This window comes from Hippocampus zosterae, chromosome 2 (assembly GCF_025434085.1).
Source record: "Hippocampus zosterae strain Florida chromosome 2, ASM2543408v3, whole genome shotgun sequence".
In the NCBI taxonomy this organism is placed as follows: Eukaryota; Metazoa; Chordata; class Actinopteri; order Syngnathiformes; family Syngnathidae; genus Hippocampus; species Hippocampus zosterae.
The window spans coordinates 38,474,634-38,495,425 of NC_067452.1; the positions used below are offsets into that span (position 1 = coordinate 38,474,634).

The 20,792-nt window shown below is 43.9% G+C and overlaps 4 protein-coding genes across 5 annotated transcripts in view; 2 read left to right on the forward strand and 2 right to left on the reverse strand.

Annotated features, from left to right (window-relative positions):
• The window catches only part of LOC127596509 (diacylglycerol kinase zeta-like), an 81,025-nt gene extending 79,320 nt beyond the window's left edge, over positions 1 to 1,705 (reverse strand). Inside the window, exon 1 of the mRNA XM_052059163.1 lies at positions 1,291 to 1,705. Coding sequence (XP_051915123.1) covers positions 1,291 to 1,416 — 126 coding nt within the window. The 5' untranslated portion in view covers positions 1,417 to 1,705. The remainder of the gene's footprint in view (positions 1 to 1,290) is intronic.
• Positions 1,706 to 7,684: 5,979 nt separating this feature from the next.
• cryaa (crystallin, alpha A) lies at positions 7,685 to 8,983 on the forward strand. The gene is made up of 3 exons (XM_052059330.1): positions 7,685 to 8,049; positions 8,128 to 8,250; positions 8,339 to 8,983. Exons 1-3 carry the CDS (start codon positions 7,852 to 7,854, stop codon positions 8,546 to 8,548), a joined length of 531 nt encoding a protein of 176 aa, XP_051915290.1. The 5' UTR covers positions 7,685 to 7,851; the 3' UTR covers positions 8,549 to 8,983.
• Positions 8,984 to 9,179: 196 nt separating this feature from the next.
• On the reverse strand, positions 9,180 to 15,072 carry hsf2bp (heat shock transcription factor 2 binding protein). Of its 2 annotated transcripts, none has more exons than XM_052059284.1 (10): positions 14,963 to 15,072; positions 14,585 to 14,691; positions 13,988 to 14,123; positions 13,476 to 13,579; positions 13,050 to 13,199; positions 12,260 to 12,404; positions 12,055 to 12,172; positions 11,420 to 11,523; positions 10,013 to 10,212; positions 9,180 to 9,342 (listed from the first exon to the last, which is right to left on the reverse strand). In XM_052059284.1, exons 2-10 carry the CDS (start codon positions 14,633 to 14,635, stop codon positions 9,313 to 9,315), a joined length of 1,038 nt encoding a protein of 345 aa, XP_051915244.1. In that variant the 5' UTR covers positions 14,636 to 14,691; positions 14,963 to 15,072; the 3' UTR covers positions 9,180 to 9,312. The 2 variants fall into 2 exon arrangements, with proteins under 2 accessions (XP_051915244.1, XP_051915243.1); XM_052059283.1 differs by having other exon boundaries at positions 14,827 to 14,967.
• ankrd10a (ankyrin repeat domain 10a) lies at positions 15,055 to 20,767 on the forward strand. The gene is made up of 6 exons (XM_052059287.1): positions 15,055 to 15,240; positions 16,416 to 16,568; positions 18,294 to 18,385; positions 19,779 to 20,005; positions 20,084 to 20,143; positions 20,345 to 20,767. The coding sequence occupies exons 1-6, from the start codon at positions 15,055 to 15,057 to the stop codon at positions 20,647 to 20,649; spliced, it is 1,023 nt and encodes a 340-aa protein (XP_051915247.1). The 3' UTR covers positions 20,650 to 20,767.
• Positions 20,768 to 20,792: the final 25 nt, after the last annotated feature.

Genomic DNA, 20,792 nt, shown 5'->3' on the forward strand with positions numbered 1-20,792 from the left:
GGAAGACTCTGCTTTGGAAATGGCGAGTAGTTGTGAATAGGTTAAGATATTAAGATTAAGATATCCTTTATTTGTCCCGCAATGGGGAAATTACAATCAGAATTCAGAAAGGAAAACGCTGGGTAGGGAGAGGGAAAAAAATCACGCTCGAACTATCCTCTTCTGAGGATAATTGAAGTCCAGGATAAAAAAAAGACCCTAGCACATGAATAAGCATATGACAGTTACAACAAGTCACAAGACATAACATGTAATAAGGGGGGGAGGATGAATGGGAAGGGGGGGGGGGGGTTTACCGCGACGCGGCCGAAATGACCAGCTGCACGGTCACCGTTGCGCTCCGCATATCGAACCACGTCACGGGGGAAAAAGAATCAGAGCGATGAAGACGGTGATAACAAGGATGTGTACGCGCGTGTGGTTGTCCAGTTGTGTACGTCTATTACGTTATTGGATTGAAAAAGAAAATCAATGTCAAGCACCAACCGGATAATTAAAATTGAAAATCAATTTGTGTCATCATTATTAAGTTGTTAGGTCTTCACGTGCATGGGAGGGCACAGGAAGGATTTGTCTCCCCATGCCTGCTCTGACCGAACATCCGTGAATTAGGGAGACAGATACACTTTCATTGTCACAACATCAGTGAGTCAGAACTAAACAAACACTGTCAACTGCTACACTGTTTGTGACTAATTTTGACATAAATATACAGGATAGGCCAAATGTAAGTAGAGAGTATTCCCTCGTTATCAAGAGAGTTACATTATAGAAACCCCCCACGCCCCTTGATTGATGAAAACGCAGGTAGTTACTTTTAATAAATAAATACCCTATATGTATTTATTTATTGTATAAACTTAAAAGTGCATAGAAACCTGTATTTTTCTGCCAATTTTAGTTGCCCTAGATGATATTCAATATCCCATGTAATTCTTCATCAACAAAATCCTCACTTGTTAAAAACTTCTTCAAGAGGTCTTTAGTAGATGTATCAATGATAAATCCAAATTATTGGCAGCCAGGGGGCTCAAAAATCTAATTTGTGGTGGATGAAAATAAAATAAAAAAATACTAAACATCAAATTTGGTGTGACAGTAAAATAATACACTCAAGAAACAAAGAGACCCACAAACAGGACAAAAACGTGGGGCAGGGAGATGGAGGCACACACGCACAAGCCCCCCCCCCCCTCCCCCGAAAAGAAATAAAGATAAAAATAAAATGAAATAAAATTAAAAATGAGACAGAGCGAGAGGGAGAGAACCACATCACACACGCAGACTCACCCGGCGGCAGCTGGCAGATTTCTCGTCGCCGAACACGTCCTCGTCTGCGGACTCGACTTCGAGCTCGGGGCGCTCCTCCACGGGAGGCACCGCGGACCCGGAGTCCCTCAGGGAGCCTTTCAACATTTCCAAGCCGAGGGTGCCGCTCGTTCGATCCTCTGCGGTGACGCAAGAGAATCACGCTTGTCTCTTAATGGCTTCCTGTTCTTCTTTTTGGCCGTTTTTTTTTTTTTTGTTTTGGTTTGGATTGGTTTTTACAACTTGTTCATTTTGTCATAAAACTGCTTCTTCTCGTCGTGCTCAAGCGACTATGCCATGGTCGAAGTGCCAAGCTGAGGACACGCGTTCAATGAAGCGCAAGACAGGACACTGATGGTTACTCGTCGACTTCGATTCTATCCTGTCCTACTGTGACGTCACGCGTAATGTTGCAGGAAATGGTCTCGCTCATCGACACATCATCTCTCTCTTCTCTCTTTCTCTCTCTTTCGCTCCCCTTTTCTCTCTGGCTATATCACCTGCTACATCTTGATATCCATTTTAAGGTCCATCGTGTACTTGTACGCTCGCTTTTTATTTTCTTGTCTGAACTCGTAGAACAAATCAGTGCACTGATTATTCGTAGCGTTCTTCCCTACAACGATCAAGGTCAAGGTGAACGTAGTTATCCCACAGGCACCTTTGACAACCAACCATCCACATAAGAAAACTCTAAAAATCAACACACACAAACACGCTAAACGATATATTAATACTGAGTGTTATGTCACACTATTTCAAATGGCAATAGAAACTGGTACGAATAAGTTACATCAATTTGCCCTTCACCTGGTCATAACGTATCTGCACCCTGATGGCAGTACAGTAGTTTATATTTAGAAAACAAAGGGAGAGGACTGTTGTGATAGAACAGGCCTTTTTTCTGCTATGTTTTGCCTAAACCTGTATGTCTCTTTTAGCATTAATGGTGCCTTCGCGGATGCATAAATTGCCCATGTCATTGGCACTAACACAGCCCCATACCGTCACAGACAATGACTTTTGAACTTTGCGTTCATAACAGTCCGGATGGTTCTTTGGCCCGGAGGACACGCCGTTCACAATCCCCCTCACCCCAACCCCAAATTGAAATGTGGACCAAATTTGGCTTTGCATCTTTCCATCTTATGTGTGCAAAGAAGCCGGCGGAGTCTCTGGGTGTTGTTGATAAATGACTTTTGCTTTGCAGAGTAGAGTTATAAGTTGCACTCATGGAGGTCATGCTAACCTGTATTTACTTGCATTGATAGTATTTGGGCCTTGCCGCTTACATGCAGTGATTTCCCTGGATTCTCTGAACCTTTTGATTAAAATATGGACCATGGATGTTGAAATTCTTAAATTCCTTGCAAGTATACATTGACGAACATTGTCCCTAAGCTGTCTGAGTTTTTTCTCATGCAGTTGCTCACATCATGGATGAATTTCATTAAATAATACGCAATCGGTGCTAAAAAGGGCCACAATTTTAATCATGATGTTCAATTTACACCCAAAAACTTGGTAATAGTTACTATTAATCGTGAATTCTGAGCGACAATAACGCTATAAATAAATGTTCCTGTAATGTAATATTTCTCCAGAAGAGGGCGGCAGAACTCAGTTTATCCAAAATGACAACACAGACGTTGCTCAGTCATGTTTGTCATATTTCTTTGCCAAAGTAGAAGTAGGAAGTCAAATTTAAGTCAGACATGAAAAGACAACACTTTGCGGGCTATAGGTATTGCAGAGGAGTTCTCTTAACTGCCTTTAAAAAATGAAAATGGATCAATTACTGAATGGCCATTTTTGCCACGAGCAGGAAAATAATGACGGTCTGGCAACAATGTGTATGTTCTTTCGAGTTCAGCTCAAAGCGGGGCCTTTCTTTTCCTTTCACGTCAATTGACAGTTTTTGATTAAGTGATCAGTGGTTGTTTATGCACTATTTTAGGGGTCAAGATTCGTTCGGTTGATATTTCTGTATAAGCCTAATCAGTTAATATTAACTGCACATTTTCCAGTCTCCTTAGATGAGCTAAAATCATGGCTAAAAACTGAGAGACGGTAGGGATACTTTGGCTCTAGCATCAAAGAAACGACGTGTTGACAAAGTGGCAGTCATAATCAACTATGATCCCTTCACAATCCATATCTTAACTCTGAACTATGCGCGAAAATAAACAGAAATAATGCCAATACTGTTTTACTTTACAATTCGTTGCTTAACTTTAGCCTCAAGGCTCAACAGTTGTTCGGATGGCAGAAGTCGGCTAACATTCCGGTAATGAAAGAACGTACCACAGCGACAACCAGTAGACATCCAACTAAAGAGTAGAGAACTTAAGTAAAATGTAAACATTGAAATGGAAATATTAACTGTTTGTACATCTTTTTTCGATCAATGCTTAGAGCAGAGGCTATTGCTCTGCAAGGGAAGCTCAGCTTCCCCTAAAATGTCAAAAAGTAAGTGAATATATGTGTGTAAATACAATTGTGGTGACGCTGGGCGTCTCGAGAGTTCACTGTAGGTTGTCCCAATGCATTGAAACGAGACGAGTCATTGGATAAATCCTGTTTTTGTCCCGCCCATTGGAAGCTCAGCGTCTCTGGGAGTCTACGGACAGTGGGCGTGCAGAAGCTCAGATTTTCTTCATGATGATTGGATGATCTCGCTGAGGCAGAATCTAATTTTGATTGACACAGAAATGAGCCAATGATCTTATGGTGAAGGCATCCTTTTCATTTTCTTTTTTTTTTTTGAAAAGGAACGGAGAGTAGAATTCACGTATGAATAAACGGACGCATTTTATGATGTAGGACGAAATTGAGCTTCCCCTACTTGACAGACCAGCATCCGCAACTGGCTTAGAGTTAATGTTTACCTTCTAAAAGCATTCTGATATTATGTGTTCTTTGCATATTTATCACACACAAAGATCCGAGTTCCTCAAATCGATTTTAACACCACACAGAGACAACCGAAGGAAATACAAAATGTAGTTTATAAATGTCACTTTAATTGATTGAGACACACACAACAAAATCTAATCCGATTACTTTTTCACATAGGGGCACATAGTTTGGAATTTTTACCTCTACTTACGAAACTACAATATTTTGTAAGTAGAGATGCGGTTTCCATGTAAATGCCCTAATCCATTCCAAGCCCCCCAAAATTCAGACACAAATGTTTTATAAAGCATAAAATGCATCAAAAGATGTAACAAATAGACGTGACAATAAATGAGAGTTGTGCATAATGTAAAAAACAAAGCATAAAAATGAACTTTTAACTGTGTCCTCATTGTTTTTGCGCTATTAAATTCATGTTCTCTCTCAGAAGTGTTTTTTGCCTGGCGATTTGTAAAGAAATGAACCAAGGACGTTTGCTTTTGTCCGCTTTTAACAGATTAACACTTTTTCTGGGTCATTCACATTTGCGTAACATTATCGGAAAACCTCATGGCCCACGGGGCAAATGAAGGTGCACACAAACGTATACGGTAGTGGTCCCTCTTAGCCAATGGGATGCCAGGATGATGTTCGTAATAGCCATTAGCAGAGCAGCTATAAGTATGCTGCGTTCATGAAACTCGGAGATGCGATTAGCAGCCCATACTGTATTTCTACCTTTCGTATCTTGAAATGTATTTCGTAACAAGAGGCAATATTTTCCTGTTGAGGCATTTCGTATGAAGAGGTACCACTGTATTTTCCTTTTCAAAGCCAAACTCAAACTATACCCATTCATACTCCCTCGAGCCATGATTTAAAAATAAAAAAATACACATATAAATTTTCTTGAGTTGTTCATTGTACAGTGTCTTTAATTGGCACCCTTGGATATAGCCTCAAAAAATAAAAATAAAAATAAAAATAGCAAATGCCTAGAAATGTGTTCTCTCTCTGCTCCTTTCTGGTGCCGTGTGCCTTCACGTCAAACTCAGAATGAATGAATAAGAGCATGTTCACACAGCCAAAACCAGAGAGGTTGAGGGCCAAAGCAGCACGTTTGAACACACAGTCATTGTCTGTCCCATTGATTAAAAAGCCAGAGTGCTGACTCTGGTGATCTGGATCCAGTCTAATCAACGTCTGTGTCCGGTCGGCAGCAGCTAGCCGAGCCCAAACCTCGGGCAACCTCTACCACCCTGGCCTACAACAGATGCGGCTGACCGGCTCAGTTGCTCTTGGCTCCCGAGTATATGGAGCGACTAAGCCCCCGTGTTAGCGGGCCAAAGCCCCGGAGGATTAGCCTAATACCACTCGTGGTGAAGCAGGCATGGGAAATAACCCTCCTTTTTTTTATTAGTATGAATTAATGTGTTTTGTCAAATGGTAATGTTACAATTTGTGGTTGTATAAAGTTAAGTTTGCTATAAAAAAAGCAATAAAGTACATTGAATTGACATTAAAATTCGACTGCAGGGTGGTAAACATAATAGCCACGCCCTCCAAAAGCTCATGTCAGAAAAGAGCACTCATACTGCAAAAAAAAAAAAAAACGTTTCCCCTTATTTTATGAGTACATATAGAATGCTTGACAGATTTAACGAGACCTCACCATCTAGCAAAACAAAGTGCCAATGTGGACTCTTCGAATATCACTGAGTTGTTGACATGAAACCATTTTGAACCGGGATGAGCAATGTCACGGGGAATTCTTCTTTTCAGATATATATAGAATACATACAGAATATGCGCTACAATGCGCTCAACTTTTTTTCCGAATCAGCTTCTTATTACTGGTTACGACGCGACTCCCTTCTCATTCATCCCGCAGTTTCACTGTGATGCCGTGTGGGGGGAGGGGGGGGGGGTTCTACAGTTCAGAGCGCGTTGTCCCAATGCATTGAAACGAGACGAGTTATTGGATAAATGCTGGTTTTGTCCCGCCCATCGGACACTCACCGTCTCCGGGAGTCTACGGACAGGGGGCGTTTATGGGCGTGCCCGCAGGCTGAGCTTTTCTGCATGATGATTGGATGATCCGTCTGAATCTCATTTTGATTGACAGCGAATAGAGCCAATCACCGATCTTTTGGTGTAGGCATCCGTAGGAGCATTTTACAATCATCATTCTGTTCTGAGTTGAACTCTTTGTTGAAAACGACTCGTCAATTCAAGTCAACAGTATTTATAGAGCACTTTCAAACAGCCATCGCTGCATACAATGTGCTGTACATGGAGCAATTTAACATGCACAATATTTCTGGTGGGTTTTATTGGAGTTGCTGTCGTTGTCTGACACTAGTCATGTCCCTGGAAAAAGACGCCTTGTTGGTATGACCGTCACAGATAATTTTCTTGATAAGGAACAGAGAGGAGAATCCACGTATAAATAAATGGACACATTGTATACATTCATTCATTCATTCATCTTCCGAGCCGCTTGATCCTCACTAGGGTCGTGGGGGGTGCTGGAGCCTATCCCAGCCGTCTTCGGGCAGTAGGCGGGGGACACCCTGAATCGGTTGCCAGCCAATCGCAGGGCACACAAAGACGAACAACCATTCACACTCACACTCACACCTAGGGACAATTTAGAGCGTCCAATTAGCCTGCCACGCATGTTTTTGGAATGTGGGAGGAAACTGGAGCACCCGGAGAAAACCCACGCAGGCCCAGGGAGAACATGCAAACTCCACACAGGGAGGCCGGAGCTGGAATCGTGTACCTCTGCACTGTGAAGCCGACGTGCTAACCACTGGACTACCGGGCCGCCCCACATTGTATACATCAATACATATTTTCAGAAACATATTTTTTTCCTCAATACTAAATGTCTAGCCAGTGGTGTTTGAAAAAAAAAACCAAACAAAAAATAAACGGCATCAAAGTACTTTATGAATGACTCATTTCAGAAGGAAAGTGCACGTTGTCATATCAGAACATCGAATACGATCTATTAGTCAACTTCTCTTGGGTAGTTTGCAAGTAGATAAAATATTTGCATGATTTTTTTTCTTTTTTTTTCCCAGCTAATCAGTGAGCCTATTCTCCCCCCCCCCCCCCCCCCCCCAGTCCAACTATGTCACTAAATCTACTCTTGGCCCGGGCACCCGTGTGGAACAAAACAGCGCTGCACATTGCTTCCTGGCCTTATTGTATTGCTTGTGCCTTCCACGTCAGGAACAGTTTGTATTGGCAGCCCCGTGTGTCTGGCGTGTAGGTGGCACCGAGTCACGCCAGCCCCCCTCCCGGCCGCCCCCATCCCCACCCGGCCATGCCACCCCCGCCCCCCCGAATCTGTCCATCCTCAACTCAAATTCTGCTGAGTGCGCGAAACGCAACATGACATAATGCCATTCCAGAGGGATAGTGGCTAAAGCCCCTCTTTCTGGTTCTTAGGTATATAAAGAGGATGCAGCCGTTGAGCAGAAAACACCCGGGTCACTCTTATCCGCTCGCTCGTTTCAACATCGTTCTTTGATCGCTCGCTTCAACCCGCCGGACCCTGAGCCGAGCAGCCCCATTTAATCGCCTCAGCCAGAACCAAGCCAAGCTGTACCAGACCAAAACCTCGCAGCGGTCACTATGGATATTGCCATCCAACACCCCTGGTTCCGACGCGCCCTGGGCTCCATTTACCCGGCTCGACTCTTTGACCAGTTCTTTGGCGAGGGCATGTTCGATTACGACCTCTTCCCCTACACTGCCTCCACTATCAGCCCCTATTACAGACAGTCACTGTTCCGTAGCTTTTTGGATTCTTCCAACTCCGGAATGTCAGAGGTAAAAACCGAACTGGAAGTGTACATTTGCTGGTCTCCACTCACATCTAATTTCATCTCGACTAACACGTTCCACCAGGTGAGGTCCGACAGGGAAAAGTTCACCGTCTACCTGGACGTCAAACACTTTTCCCCCGATGAGCTGAGTGTGAAGGTCACCGACGACTACGTGGAGATCCAGGGCAAGCACGGAGAAAGACAGGTGAGTCACAGCCGCTTTTGTTTTTTTCTTTTCGAAATAGGCTTTCTGCCGAATTCGCTCGCTCTTCACCCGTCCGTCCGCCTTTCAGGATGACCACGGTTACATCTCCCGTGAGTTCCACCGCCGCTACCGCCTCCCATCCAACGTGGACCAAACCGCCATCACCTGCACCCTCTCCGCCGAAGGCCTGCTGACACTGACCGGGCCAAAGGTCAGCGGAGGGAACGAATCCGGCCGTAGTGAGCGCAACATCCCCGTCACTCGTGACGATAAGCCCAACGCCGCGGCCTCTTCCTAAAGGCTCGAGTGGTGGGCGTCGACCAAATGGGATGGCAGCCTCTTATCCTCCACTTCATTCTTCCTCCTTTTCCCTTATAGAGGACGCATGGGTCCTTCTTGCTTCATTCTTTCCTCTCAAGATGATTCTGAGCACACTCGTAGAGTATCACTAGTAGCCTGGTTTGAATAAAAATGTCCCTGTAAGGAGACTGAAATTAACGGTCCTCATGATTGTTTGGCTCAAAGGTAACGTCACAAATATCTTGTCGCAGATTTCGGCAAAGTTCTGAACGCCTCGACTGCTTCCATTCCTTTCTCACATCCCCTTTGAACCTTCTATTCTCATGTCTCCACGATATCCTGTCTTTTAGTCTACGCCTTGTTCACTGGATACCTCGATACTGAGAAGTCCGTGAGAAAGAAAAACCATAATAAAGCTGCAAAATGAACACAAGGCTTCTCCCGTGTCATCATTTTCCCCCCGAAAGATGTACGTAAATGAAAGTAGAAAAGGCAAACTCTCTCTTTAATTTGCTCTTCACCCAACTCCGATATGAGACGTTTAGATGTTTACAAAATGACACGATACAACAAACAAGTTCCAGTTCTAGTTCTTTAAACTGTTAATAATTCCTTTTCATTCATTATTCATTCCTTTTCATATATATGGTTAATCCTCTGGACAATGTCTCTTCCCAAACAAGAACAAATGAGGGGAAAACAAAACAGAGGAAAATACGACAACCCCCCCCCCCCCACCCCCACCCCCGACTGAAAGGCATGTCACTCTTTATCCTGTTTACATCCCTGCACCTGGAAACACACAAATGTTTTGGTTCAAATGAATTTGCTGGAAAAGTTGTCATTAATTATTGCCAGAATTTTAGAAAATAAAAATTCTGGCGTATCGATTGTATTATATTCTGCTCCTCTTACTTCAAATGTGTTACAAAGCAACGGGGCAAACGATCTGAATAATTTACGGTCCAAATTATGTTTTGGAACCTAGTCATCATAACAATGAGTATTATTCATTCATTCATTCATTCATCTTCCGAGCCGCTTGATCCTCACTAGGGTCGCGGGGGGTGCTGGAGCCTATCCCAGCTGTCTTCGGGCAGTAGGCGGGGGACACCCTGAATCGGTTGCCAGCCAATCGCAGGGCACACAGAAACGAACAACCATTCACACTCACACTCACACCTAGGGACAATTTAGAGCGTTCAATCAGCCTGCCACGCATGTTTTTGGAATGTGGGAGGAAACCGGAGCACCCGGAGAAAACCCACGCAGGCCCGGGGAGAACATGCAAACTCCACACAGGGAGGCCGGAGCTGGAATCGAACCCGGTACCTCTGCACTGTGAAGCCGACGTGCTAACCACTAGACTACCGGGCCGCCCCAATGAGTATTACTTACTGCTAAATTAACTCATCACCTGCCATGCGTTGCCCCTAATCAAACTATTTTGGAACACGTTTACCTGCAGGAGCACCTGGAGGTCAGCCAAGATCTGCTGAGCTAACAGTCTCAAGCTCGGCTGAACACTCGAGGTAAAACCGCTAATACGCCTCTGGATGTCGGAGTCCAGCAGAGCGGCGCCCAGCCGTGACTGCGCCACATCTTCCAGCAGGACTGACTGCAGCAGACGCAGGGAGTGGAGGCACACTTCCCAGGATCTGTCTGTTGCATTGACAAATACATGGAAACCACAAGGTGTGGGAGACGGAACTTCCGCATTACATTTGTTCATCGCTCCTATAATTGCCATGAGAAGACGCAACACCGAAATGTCACTGTATGGCGCTGGTATGTTTTCACCACGGTTTTGTGAGTTTTCTTCAGCTTCAGGTCACATTTGAAAAATCGTGTTATGTGTGAATGTATGATGTCTGTAGGTGTGAAAGCATACCTACAAACGGTTGTTAATTCATTACATTATAGAAAGTCCATTCCGCTACTTGGCCAAAGTTGGCTGACTCAGACAACGGTTGAGGATAAACGTTTTTGATCCAGTGGTTAGCGCATCGACCTGACAGTACAGAGGTACCAGGTTCAATTGCAGCTCTTGCCTCCCTGTGTGGAGTTCGCATGTTCTTCCCGGGCCTGCGTGGGTCTTCTCCGGGTACTCCGGTTTCCTCCCACATTCCAACAACATGCATGGCAGGCTGATTGAACACTCTAAATTGTCCCGAGGTGTGAATACGAGCGTGGATGTCTCTGTGTGCCCTGCAATTGGCTGGCAACCGGTTCAGGGTGTCCCCGGCCTACTGCCCGAAGACGGCTGGGAGAGGCTCCAGAACCCCCCCGCGGCCCTTGTGAGGATAAGCGCATCGGAAAATGGATGGATGGATGGGCAATATGGTGGACATCAGCCATTCGTTCAGTTCACGTTGAGGTGAGAGCGCCATCCAGTGGCTTTACACGTAGTATGAAACACCACAAGAAGTGAGCCAATTCATGACAAATTGAATGTGATCGTGATGATAGCTCTGCAGGCTGTTGTCACGTAGCAAGGTGGTGGTGGACCCCAAAAAGCAGGCAGGGAGGGAGGAGCAGGGTGTATGTGAAGAATTGTATTTAAAACACAGAAAACTAAATCCTAAACAAAGTCCAAAGTAACAAACAAAAACAATCAATAACTTTGGGACGTCTGGGATCCGCCCCTTGAGGGAGGGGTACTGTCATGATTCGGTTTATGGACCAACAGGTGGCACTGTGGGGCTCCCGCGGCAGCTGCACACCTGTTGGTCATAGGTAATTAGGGCTTTAAAAGGACTCCCAGCCCGAACATTCAATGTCGGGCCTGCTCCTCTCTCCTGCCTGCTTTTTGGGGTCCACCACCACCTTGCAAACGTGACAGTTATAAACTTGTTATGAGGCGGCGTACCTTCTAGCAGAGTCTGAATAAGAGGCAGCAGCGCCGGGTTCTCAATCATGTACTTGAGCCCCTTCACACTGATACTGGCATTATAAAGACCCATGAGCATCAACCTAGGGGAGGGGGGGAAAAAACAGCAATAGTCAAAATTACAAACACAACACTGTTTGTTAAATGCTGAGAATTAAGCATTCGACTTGTGAAAAACATGTCTTCATCGTGAGCTAGACGTGTATGTTACTAAATTGTGAAATTGTCATGCAGTGGGATGGGACGTTGCAGATTTATAGGCATTCATTCATTTCCGAACCGCTTTTATCCTCACTAGGGTCGCGGCATTATGGGAAAATTATTCCACTCATGTTGTCTCTTCATTATCGGGGATTAAAGTCGCTTGTCATTTTTTTGAGAGGTTGGAAAGATTGCTAGATTGGAAAACGGAGTGCTTTTGTAAATTAGCTCCTCTGTCTGCAGGCACCGCATTGGTGCAAGAAGAGCACATCAATGGGAGGGTCGCCGAACATTATTTTCCACCCAAGGAATCGATTAAACCAATGAATCTGCCTCTCATGCCTAGTCATGATCTGTTCTGAATCATTTGTACCTATTTCGTGACATGACACAGTACTGAACTGAATACGTACACTTTCAATTTGGAGAATCCACCAGGCTTCATCAGCTCTAACAGCTTTATCAGTGTATCCAACAGATCATGTGCTGAGCTAGACAGGAAGTCCCGCCCACTGGTTACAGCCGCTATGTCTGATTGGCAGGAAGCAAAGAGCAGTTATGGTATCTTTAGTTTCATGCACTGAGCTTTTTTTTTTTTTTTGGATGACTGCTTCTTACTAGTAATGGTTCCAGCTAGCGCCAAAACAAACTGGTACTCCTGTGTGTCGCAGGCCTCTGATCGACTCTTCACGTCCTCATCCAGAGTTCTCACAAAGCTCCCCAGAGTCTGCGTGGCGACCGCAAGAAAGGCCGGCAGGCTTCCCTACGCCACAAAATTGAACACATATTGGTTGAACAAAAGTTTTACAGTGCAGGAAACCACCATACATATGCGGCGAGACAGATTTGAAAATTTGGGGATTTTTTTTAAACCCATCCACTTTACAGGCCAATAGGATTGACTATATAACCACTGTAAGGCCTGAACGAAGAACGAGATTTAAAAAATTTCCAGATAATTTTGAGTGGTCACAAGATGCAACTCGAAACCTGCTTTTGTCCGGTGAAGGCTTCTGATTGGTTCTTGAAAGCGTTTTGAAGTGCTTTTTCCACGTTTTAGACTGTTGATTTACGCAAGAGGGCTTGGAAGCTGAAATGTGTGAAGAGTTTTACAAGAGTTTTACACGATGACCAAACCACGACAAGAAAAGGCTTTTTAATTTTTTATGTGTGTGATTTTGTCCATGCTGGATGAATGTTTTGCTTTCCTGACGACTCGGTCTGTGTTGCTACCGACAACAGTAAACGAATATAGGTGCTTTGGCGCCACCCTGTGGTATCTATGGGTAATTACCTTTTTGAGGAAAATTCCACTACAGTATTTGCGGCAGTGATCTGTCCCTTTTCTCCACGAGTAAAAGGAGATTCAATGTAGTACATGACAGTAATGCACCGAGAGAAGTCTCACATCAGCTAACCACTGTTTAACCATGTCTTCCCTTGTAGAGCAGTTCCACAGAAGGCTGCAGACTGCAGAACCAAGACTGAAGCAGTAGTCAGCCTGTTGCTGCAACTCGGCTCTACTCTGCCAGAGCTGCTCATGTAACAGCAATTTCTCCTACACACATAAAACAGACACACAAACACACAAAGAGCAAATCATAACAGTTTTCAAATGAACGGATTTGACATGTAAGTCGAGATCAGCACATCACCAAATGCATGATAAAATACAATCACCAGTCAACAGAGTCCTCAAGAGTTTGACTTTTTTTTGTTGCCTTCACAAAAACAATACTAAGCAAAATATTTGACACGTATGTTGTGATGGATCTCATGATGCTGAAATTGCTGGTTGTTAAAAAATGTTCAAATCCAGTCCTCGAGGCCTCACCTCTCTCTCTCTCTGACATTCAATTTGTAACACCTCCAGTCTGGATTGAAGGTGAAGACACTTCTCCTGTAAAAGCTCCTGTTCCTGTGTAAGATGTGCTTTCACTATGCGCAGACACACATATGAACACATGGAAAAATTACAACAGTGGTTATGAGCCACATCAACCTTCATTTATTTATCAATCTCTTCACATTGACACAATAAATGAAAAGCAAGGAAACTGTGATGTTCTGGAGATAAAAACACGATCATATTTAACAAAACACAACCACATCTGTTGTCCTACATGCATTATGCAATGGCACCCTAGTTGGGAATCGCTGTTTTACGCTACATCACGGATATTGGGTCATATGGATGAAAGAAGCCAAGCTGAGTGGACAAAACCTGCCAATCACAAGGCTTGTCTGTTCCCAATAATTTGTTGTCTCATTCTTGTGGGGATACACAATACAGAAAATGGATGGATAATTCTACCAAGTATATGGTCTAGGTTCATTGTGGCTTACCTGTTTTTGTTTCTCTAGATTTGTGTAGCATGTTAATCAAATCACTGTTTACAACTCTGGGCAGGAACTCTCTTAACTGCATGACCTCTGTGGTTAACTTTTCCAGGTCTCTTTTCTTCACTCGAACAAAACCATCCTGAGGAGAAGATGTTAGACATAGGGGGACTTCAGGAAAAGTATCAACAGAACTTGTCAAAGAGAGATAGCTTACTGGACTAGACCTTTTGTACACTGACAGTACTTATTATTTAACATAGAAATGGACACATTTGCCAATACTAAGTTTGTCACTGATCATATGGTAACATACCCAGGTATATTATCACCAACTTTCTCTTCATCCAACTTAATCATACTAAACTTGTCTGTCTTGGACAAATCTTACATATTCAATTACATTTAGTCTGATTCTGACACATGACAAGTAGTTGCCCGTTACAGGTGGCCGTTTTATCATAGCCTACTAAAGGCAGAAGCAGCAAGTCAGCGAGCGTCATTAAAATTCCACGAAGATTTCTCAGCACATTAAGACCAAAACAATAACCAAAAAAATAATCATTGTTAATGACTTTTAGATTCATTGTATACCAGATTTACCTTAGCTCCATCACACAAGCTATGCGATTGCCCGCCAAATGACGAAGACATTCTATGCTAGGCTCACTTTCTCCGTCAACCTTCTGATAATCCAAATTGAACGATTCCTGTAAAGTAAAGACAAGCCAACATGGGTTAATACTTATTTTCAAAACTAATCAATATACAGAAAAAAAACAAAATCGTCGTACCGAACCACGACGCTATAAATATAAGTTTGTTTCGCATATACAGTACAATACCTGATTTTTAAAATGACGTACTGTACTCCCGATTAATTTCCGTCTTTTCCCTCCAACCGACTTTCACTAAATAAACCGGTCTGTCAAATACTCCAGTCCGGATTTTTCTCACTACCAGCGGGGTCGAGAGGCTTACCTCGATTTCCTTTGTGTTTGAATTAATTTGAAACGTGCTGAGACAGTTCCGTGTGACCAGGAACGACCTCGGGGAGCTTTCAGACTCAACTCATGTCTATGGAACGAGACTTTTCCAATGATAATGAAGCGTTCACGGGCATGTTCCCTATCCACCGCGCTTGTCGTGATGGAGATGTTGGAGCTTTGCTGTCACTGGACCAGCATCACACTCATCTAACAACCGAGGACTCCTGCTACGGTTGGACCCCCATTCACTGGGCTGCTCACTGCGGACAGGTGCGGATTAGCTTCAAAGACCGTAGAAGGAGTTTATTGGTTTGTTGTGTCGGCTTTTTCCACGCACACAGAGGTAGAGGAATGACACGATACTAAAAAGTATTGTGTCAAATTTACGGTCGACTTTCTGTGGTTTCTCTGCTGTCATATGTTAATAGTTTGAGCGGAAACAGTAGCGATCGGTCCTGTGGGCACCGAGTTAAGTGGTTTCGTTATGAGCGTCGAGCGCGACTGGTCAGCAAGTTTGTGTGTACAATAAAGTTATTAGAGGTGAAAAAAACTTGGAAATCTTTGATTGGTTGCGGAGGAACCCCACAGAACCATTTGAAGCTTTAGGCGCCAAGCTGCACAGGAAGTGTGTCCCCTGCTCCGTTTGTTTAGTTCTTCTACCTGGCCAGTGGACATAAATAATTTCAACAAACTATTTTACTTGACTTCACTTTTTAAAACAATGTATCCATAAATGTGTTGTGCATATCCAAAATCGTAATAGTCCTCTGAGGGAACTACAATGTGGCCTGTGACAAAAAATGTGTTTTAACGCTCATGGTTTGTGACATCAAATATGAAGAATATTATAAACATATTTTAAGATGATTTAGAAATAAGAATGTTACAATATACCACCATATTAATTAACATTCTGAACAAAACATAATACGTCATAATAATAGAACGTCATGCTCTTCTTTCTTAAAAAGTACTGTATTTAATCCAATAATGTGGCACATTTAGGAAAACAATTCATTTTTCTAATTTCATCAGCGGTAATTCTGAGATTGATCATTCTGAAGTGTTCTAAGGTTTGGGGTTTGAGTCTTGTCTGGCTTTCCTGTGTGGTGTTTTTGTTGTACTTTGGAGGTTTGGGTTACGTTTCTCCGGGTACCCACTTTGTCCTACGTTCCAAAAACATGCATGTCATGTTGATTGAAAATTAGTTTGTTCATAAACTTGAATGTTTTTTGACGATATATGCACTGTGATTGTCTGGTGACAAGTCCAGGGTGTACCTGTTGTCCAAATCTGGTGGGATAGGCCTTGGTATACCCATAATAGAAAATCGATGGATGGAAATGAAGAAGAAGTAGTTTGGTGAGGGGAAGACTATGGGAAGTCTAATCCCTGAATGCTAACTAAATGTTCTCGTCATCTTATGTTTTCCTGGTCACATACAGTTGGAGTGTGTCATACGCCTGGTGCAGATGGGTTGCGACGTGAACACGGTCTCAAGTCACTTCAAGCAGACCCCAATACACACAGCTGCGCTCGGTGGGCATCCTCGCTGTGTTTTGTGGCTGTCGCAGGCTGGTGCAGATGTCAACCGGCAGGTGAGCAGTGATATTAATGTGAATGTTAAAGAAATTCATACTACTACCATGGAAAGCCATTTGATCGTTTACTCTCTTTCATACCACTTTAAGACCCATATACTAGTTCGATATATTTTTTTTGTCATTGAATTCAAACATGCATACAATCATATAAAAGAACACACTGTTAATATAAGTACACTTGTATGGGGAAAAAAGACAAAACAAACGTATAAACAGAAACTAAGTATCAACAAAAGCACCAACATGCGGATGTGCATTCATCTACATTCATCCGCATATGTGTACCCGCTGGCATTTTAACCTTGCGGTGTTGTGTCCGTAATTATGAGTTTGCGGTTTCGGGATCAGGTAACGACCGTCACAATTCACCTGTTCTTTGGATTTGGTCATATGACGTTCACAAACGGAGCCCTTAAGCCAGGGGTGTCCAAACTTTTTGCCAAGGGGGCCAGATTTTATGTGGTAAAATGTCGGGGGGCCGACCTTGGCTGACATTCTTTACATTGAACAACAATATTGGTCAACAAATTTTAGTAAGCCAGTCTGTTTCACACACTTAAGAATTTCTTTTGGTTCATTTGAAACGGGTATATCACATGCAACTGCTTATTCACTTGACTTTTTCTTAAACAGAAGTCTCCTGAGTGCAAATTGATTGATTTAAAACATAAAATGTATCACCTTGACTTTTCAATAGTCACAAAACCTTTCACTCGAACAACAGGTAAATGAACAAGCAATACACATATATCCATAACTGCAAGGATCATTTGAAATATGACATATCAGTCAATATAAACACGGAGTGATGTCTTGTTAACTCGTGAGTGATGCCCTCTAGTGTCTAAATGCTATTACTCATTTAGTGAATGCTATTACTCATTTAGCCACTAGAGGGCAGCAGTACTCTATGAAACATCACTCACCAGTCTACGAGACCTCAGTCAATGCAACACGTGTTCCATTGCGCCCAACCTGCGGGCCAGACGGCACTGATTTTATGACAGGGGCCGAGGGCCGGATGAAATTCGAACGCGGGCCGGATTTGGCCCGCGGGCCGGACTTCGGACATGCCTGCCTTAAGCACTGTAAAGTCATTGTCAGTCAACTGACTGACAAGTAGCAATTGAAGCCAAAATGGTAGCCTCCTGAGATGGATAAATGCGGGTGAATTTTTCTGCTTAATTCATATTCCATGATATTAATCTGAATACTCTGTTTGGACTAGTTGGGGGCTCATAGAACATATTGTGAAGAAAATATTTGACTTGACTTTCCCTTTAAAATTATGTGTCTCCCTGCTCCAACACACCTTGATTATAAATGATCAGGATCGTTATCCAGCTTCTGCAGAGCCTGCTGATGAGCTGATCATTTAAAACAAACATAATTCATACATGAGACATAAACTGGACTGCCCGAAGACAGCTGGGATAGGCTCCAGCACCCCCCGCGACCCTAGTGAGGATCAAGCGGCTCGGAAGATGAATGAATGAATGACATAAACTGGCCCCTGAGGACGAGAATAGCCCTCCTCTGGTCTTGATAGAACAGTGAAGAGCTACACAGTAAGCACATCCGCAATGAATGAGTTGCGTCACCCAGGACGAGGCATACGTTATACAAAAGTATATTATGATATATTAAGTCTTGCTTGTTATGTTATCAATCAATTTTTTCTATCACTTCAGCCTGATGCCCCAACTTCTGTGTTTTCAGGATTTGGTAGGGGAAGCGCCCATCCACAAGGCTGCCAGGGCAGCCTCCATGGAGTCCATCCAAGTTCTGCTGATAGCGGGTGCCAAATTGCAGTAAGTAACCTGCTGAGCACAGGTCAGGACAACCGCAGCTTCATTTTGCAGCTTCGTTTAGACAGCCTCGAAGGTGGAACTTGATCTATTCTGGAATACTCGTCGACCTCTAAAACGTTGAACTCGTGAATATTTTTCTTACGGGAAAAAAAAATGTCAAATACAGTGGTATTAACTTAGTATCCTACGTGGTACTTAGGATTTGAACGTACGTGTTCCATGACCAAGCTTGTAACTCCATCCATCCATCCATCCATCTTCCTAACCGCTTGATCCTCACTAGGGTCGCGGGGGGTGCTGGAGCCTATCCCAGCTGTCTCCGGGCAGTAGGCGGGGGACACCCTGAATCGGTTGCCAGCCAATCGCAGGGCACACAGAGACGAACAACCATCCACGCTCACACTCACACCTAGGGACAATTTAGAGTGTTCAATCAGCCTGCCATGCATATTTTTGGAATGTGGGAGGAAACCGGAGCACCCGGAGAAAACCCACGCAGGCCCGGGGAGAACATGCAAACTCCACACAGGGAGGCCGGAGTTGGAATCGAACCCGGTACCTCTGCACTGTGAAGCCGACGTGCTAACCACTGGACTACCGGGCCGCCCAGCTTGTAACTCATTTTCCTCATATTGCACATCAAAGTAATTTTTCGCAATTTGAAATGAATCACACTCTATTGTAAAATATGAATTAAAAATAATAAAAATTCACAAATCACAATGTAAAAAATGGTTTTATAAAGGACAGTAAGGCCCAGAGTCACACACATAGACACAATGTAGCGTTGATGTATACCTTGATGTGGCGTGAGTGAGTCAGGAGCTGTTTCTCGCTTCGGTAGCCGATTGAGAACACAGTTAGCTCAGAGTGAGCTTTTTTTACATGCTCCTTGCATGTGTTTTCATTTTGTATTTGTGTGTTTGGCTAGTTATCTCATCAATGAAAGGCTTAAAGTGCATCAGTGACTGTTGCTCTCCTATTTTTTTCACTTCGATCAAGGGGCCGGATATCCGAAGCTCACTCATCATAATAAGCAACAGGCCATTACTCGAAAAACTCATAAGTTAGGGAGCCATTGTAGACCTTCCATCCACACCTTCAGTGACCCGGCAGGGTGGCAAATAGCATTTTCCTGCTGGTTACCAAATCTCTGAGTTTGGAAGCAAGACCAAAAACAAATATGTCCAATTGCAGGCCTGGTAAAGCACACCAAAATTCATATTCTCAATGTAGATATACTGAAATGAGCAACATTTGGAATGGCCTTGTCATTTGATTTATAAATATACATCTACGGTCAACGGTTTAAAAAAAATAAAGTCACTAATTACCGTAGACGGAGTACATAGAATTTTTGCTTTCCATTCACTTGTCTTCACTCGCTTTGTAGCTTAACGAACACCAGCGGGCAGACCGCAGCTGACCTGGCGCGCACTCACGGTTCCGACGACTGCCTGCGCCTCATCGCCAACTTGCAGGGTCACCTGCGGCAGCTCGGTGAGCTCCAGGGCAACGGAGAAAAGCGTGGCAGCGGCCCCGTCCGTGGTCCTGGTCTGCTCTGTCGGAAAAGGCTGCAGTCCGCTTTTGAGAATGGTCAAACAAAGAAACCAAGGAGAGGTAACGGCGACTCCTTTTACTTTCATTAGCTGCCTAGGTTGACCTTTGTCTGCTCACTAAATGTGCTCTGCGTTGCAGATGTGTTCCAGCAGATGCAGCATTTTGAACCTGAAGACAGCATGGAATCCGACTGTGGAGGTTAGCCGTCATGCATGTTGTCGTGTGTTATGCAGGTTAAGATTGCACAGAGTAAAAGAATTCTTCACGGGATAAAGAATCTATGCGTTGCACGAATCCCAATACAAATAGAGCGAACCTCCGCATATTTGCTGTAATTTAACCGGAGGTCACGTATTCCACGTGAACAAATTCAAATTTTTTGCCCCCCCTTCCCAACAGCAATTTGTACTGCAGTCACTGACAGTGTCCATCCACCCTCGCCTGTTGACCACGATGATGACGAACCAATGAGAAGCGATGAAATTTCCACACGGCTGTCTTGGCAACAGGCAGGTTCTCCATCCACTCAGCGCCACTCGGCGGACATGTGCGGCTCGCTGCATCTGACAGGAAGTCCCAACGGCTGCGTGTCCCATCGGCCTGAGTTGGAGAAACTACAAGGAGCCGATTGCGGCGACTTCCTACTTTATGGACATCACCACGGCTTTGGGGACACAGCGGAGGAGTTGTCTGACCACATGTGAACAAAGTCCTTTCAAAATGCGGAAGGTGCCATGTGTCTCTGCGAGTACTCATAAGCCTAAAAGCCTTTTGATACTTTCTCACAGATTGTCACATTTCCCCCTAAATATTCATTCATTCATTCATTTTCCGTACCGCTTGATCC

What these genes read in the sequence shown, in the direction of transcription:
- cryaa (XM_052059330.1), top strand. Translation starts at nt 7,852, where the DNA reads ATGGATATTGCCATCCAACACCCCTGGTTCCGACGCGCCCTGGGCTCC. An exon ending in CCAACTCCGGAATGTCAGAG is followed by an intron (nt 8,050 to 8,127) that starts GTAAAAACCGAA and finishes ACGTTCCACCAG; the next exon opens with GTGAGGTCCGACAGGGAAAA. An exon ending in GCAAGCACGGAGAAAGACAG is followed by an intron (nt 8,251 to 8,338) that starts GTGAGTCACAGC and finishes TCCGCCTTTCAG; the next exon opens with GATGACCACGGTTACATCTC.
- hsf2bp (XM_052059284.1), bottom strand. Translation starts at nt 14,635, where the DNA reads ATGTCTTCGTCATTTGGCGGGCAATCGCATAGCTTGTGTGATGGAGCT. An exon ending in ATCTAGAGAAACAAAAACAG is followed by an intron (nt 13,580 to 13,987) that starts GTAAGCCACAAT and finishes GTCTGCGCATAG; the next exon opens with TGAAAGCACATCTTACACAG. An exon ending in GCTAGCTGGAACCATTACTA is followed by an intron (nt 12,173 to 12,259) that starts GTAAGAAGCAGT and finishes CCTGCCAATCAG; the next exon opens with ACATAGCGGCTGTAACCAGT.
- ankrd10a (XM_052059287.1), top strand. Translation starts at nt 15,055, where the DNA reads ATGTCTATGGAACGAGACTTTTCCAATGATAATGAAGCGTTCACGGGC. An exon ending in ATAGCGGGTGCCAAATTGCA is followed by an intron (nt 18,386 to 19,778) that starts GTAAGTAACCTG and finishes CTCGCTTTGTAG; the next exon opens with CTTAACGAACACCAGCGGGC. An exon ending in AACAAAGAAACCAAGGAGAG is followed by an intron (nt 20,006 to 20,083) that starts GTAACGGCGACT and finishes TCTGCGTTGCAG; the next exon opens with ATGTGTTCCAGCAGATGCAG.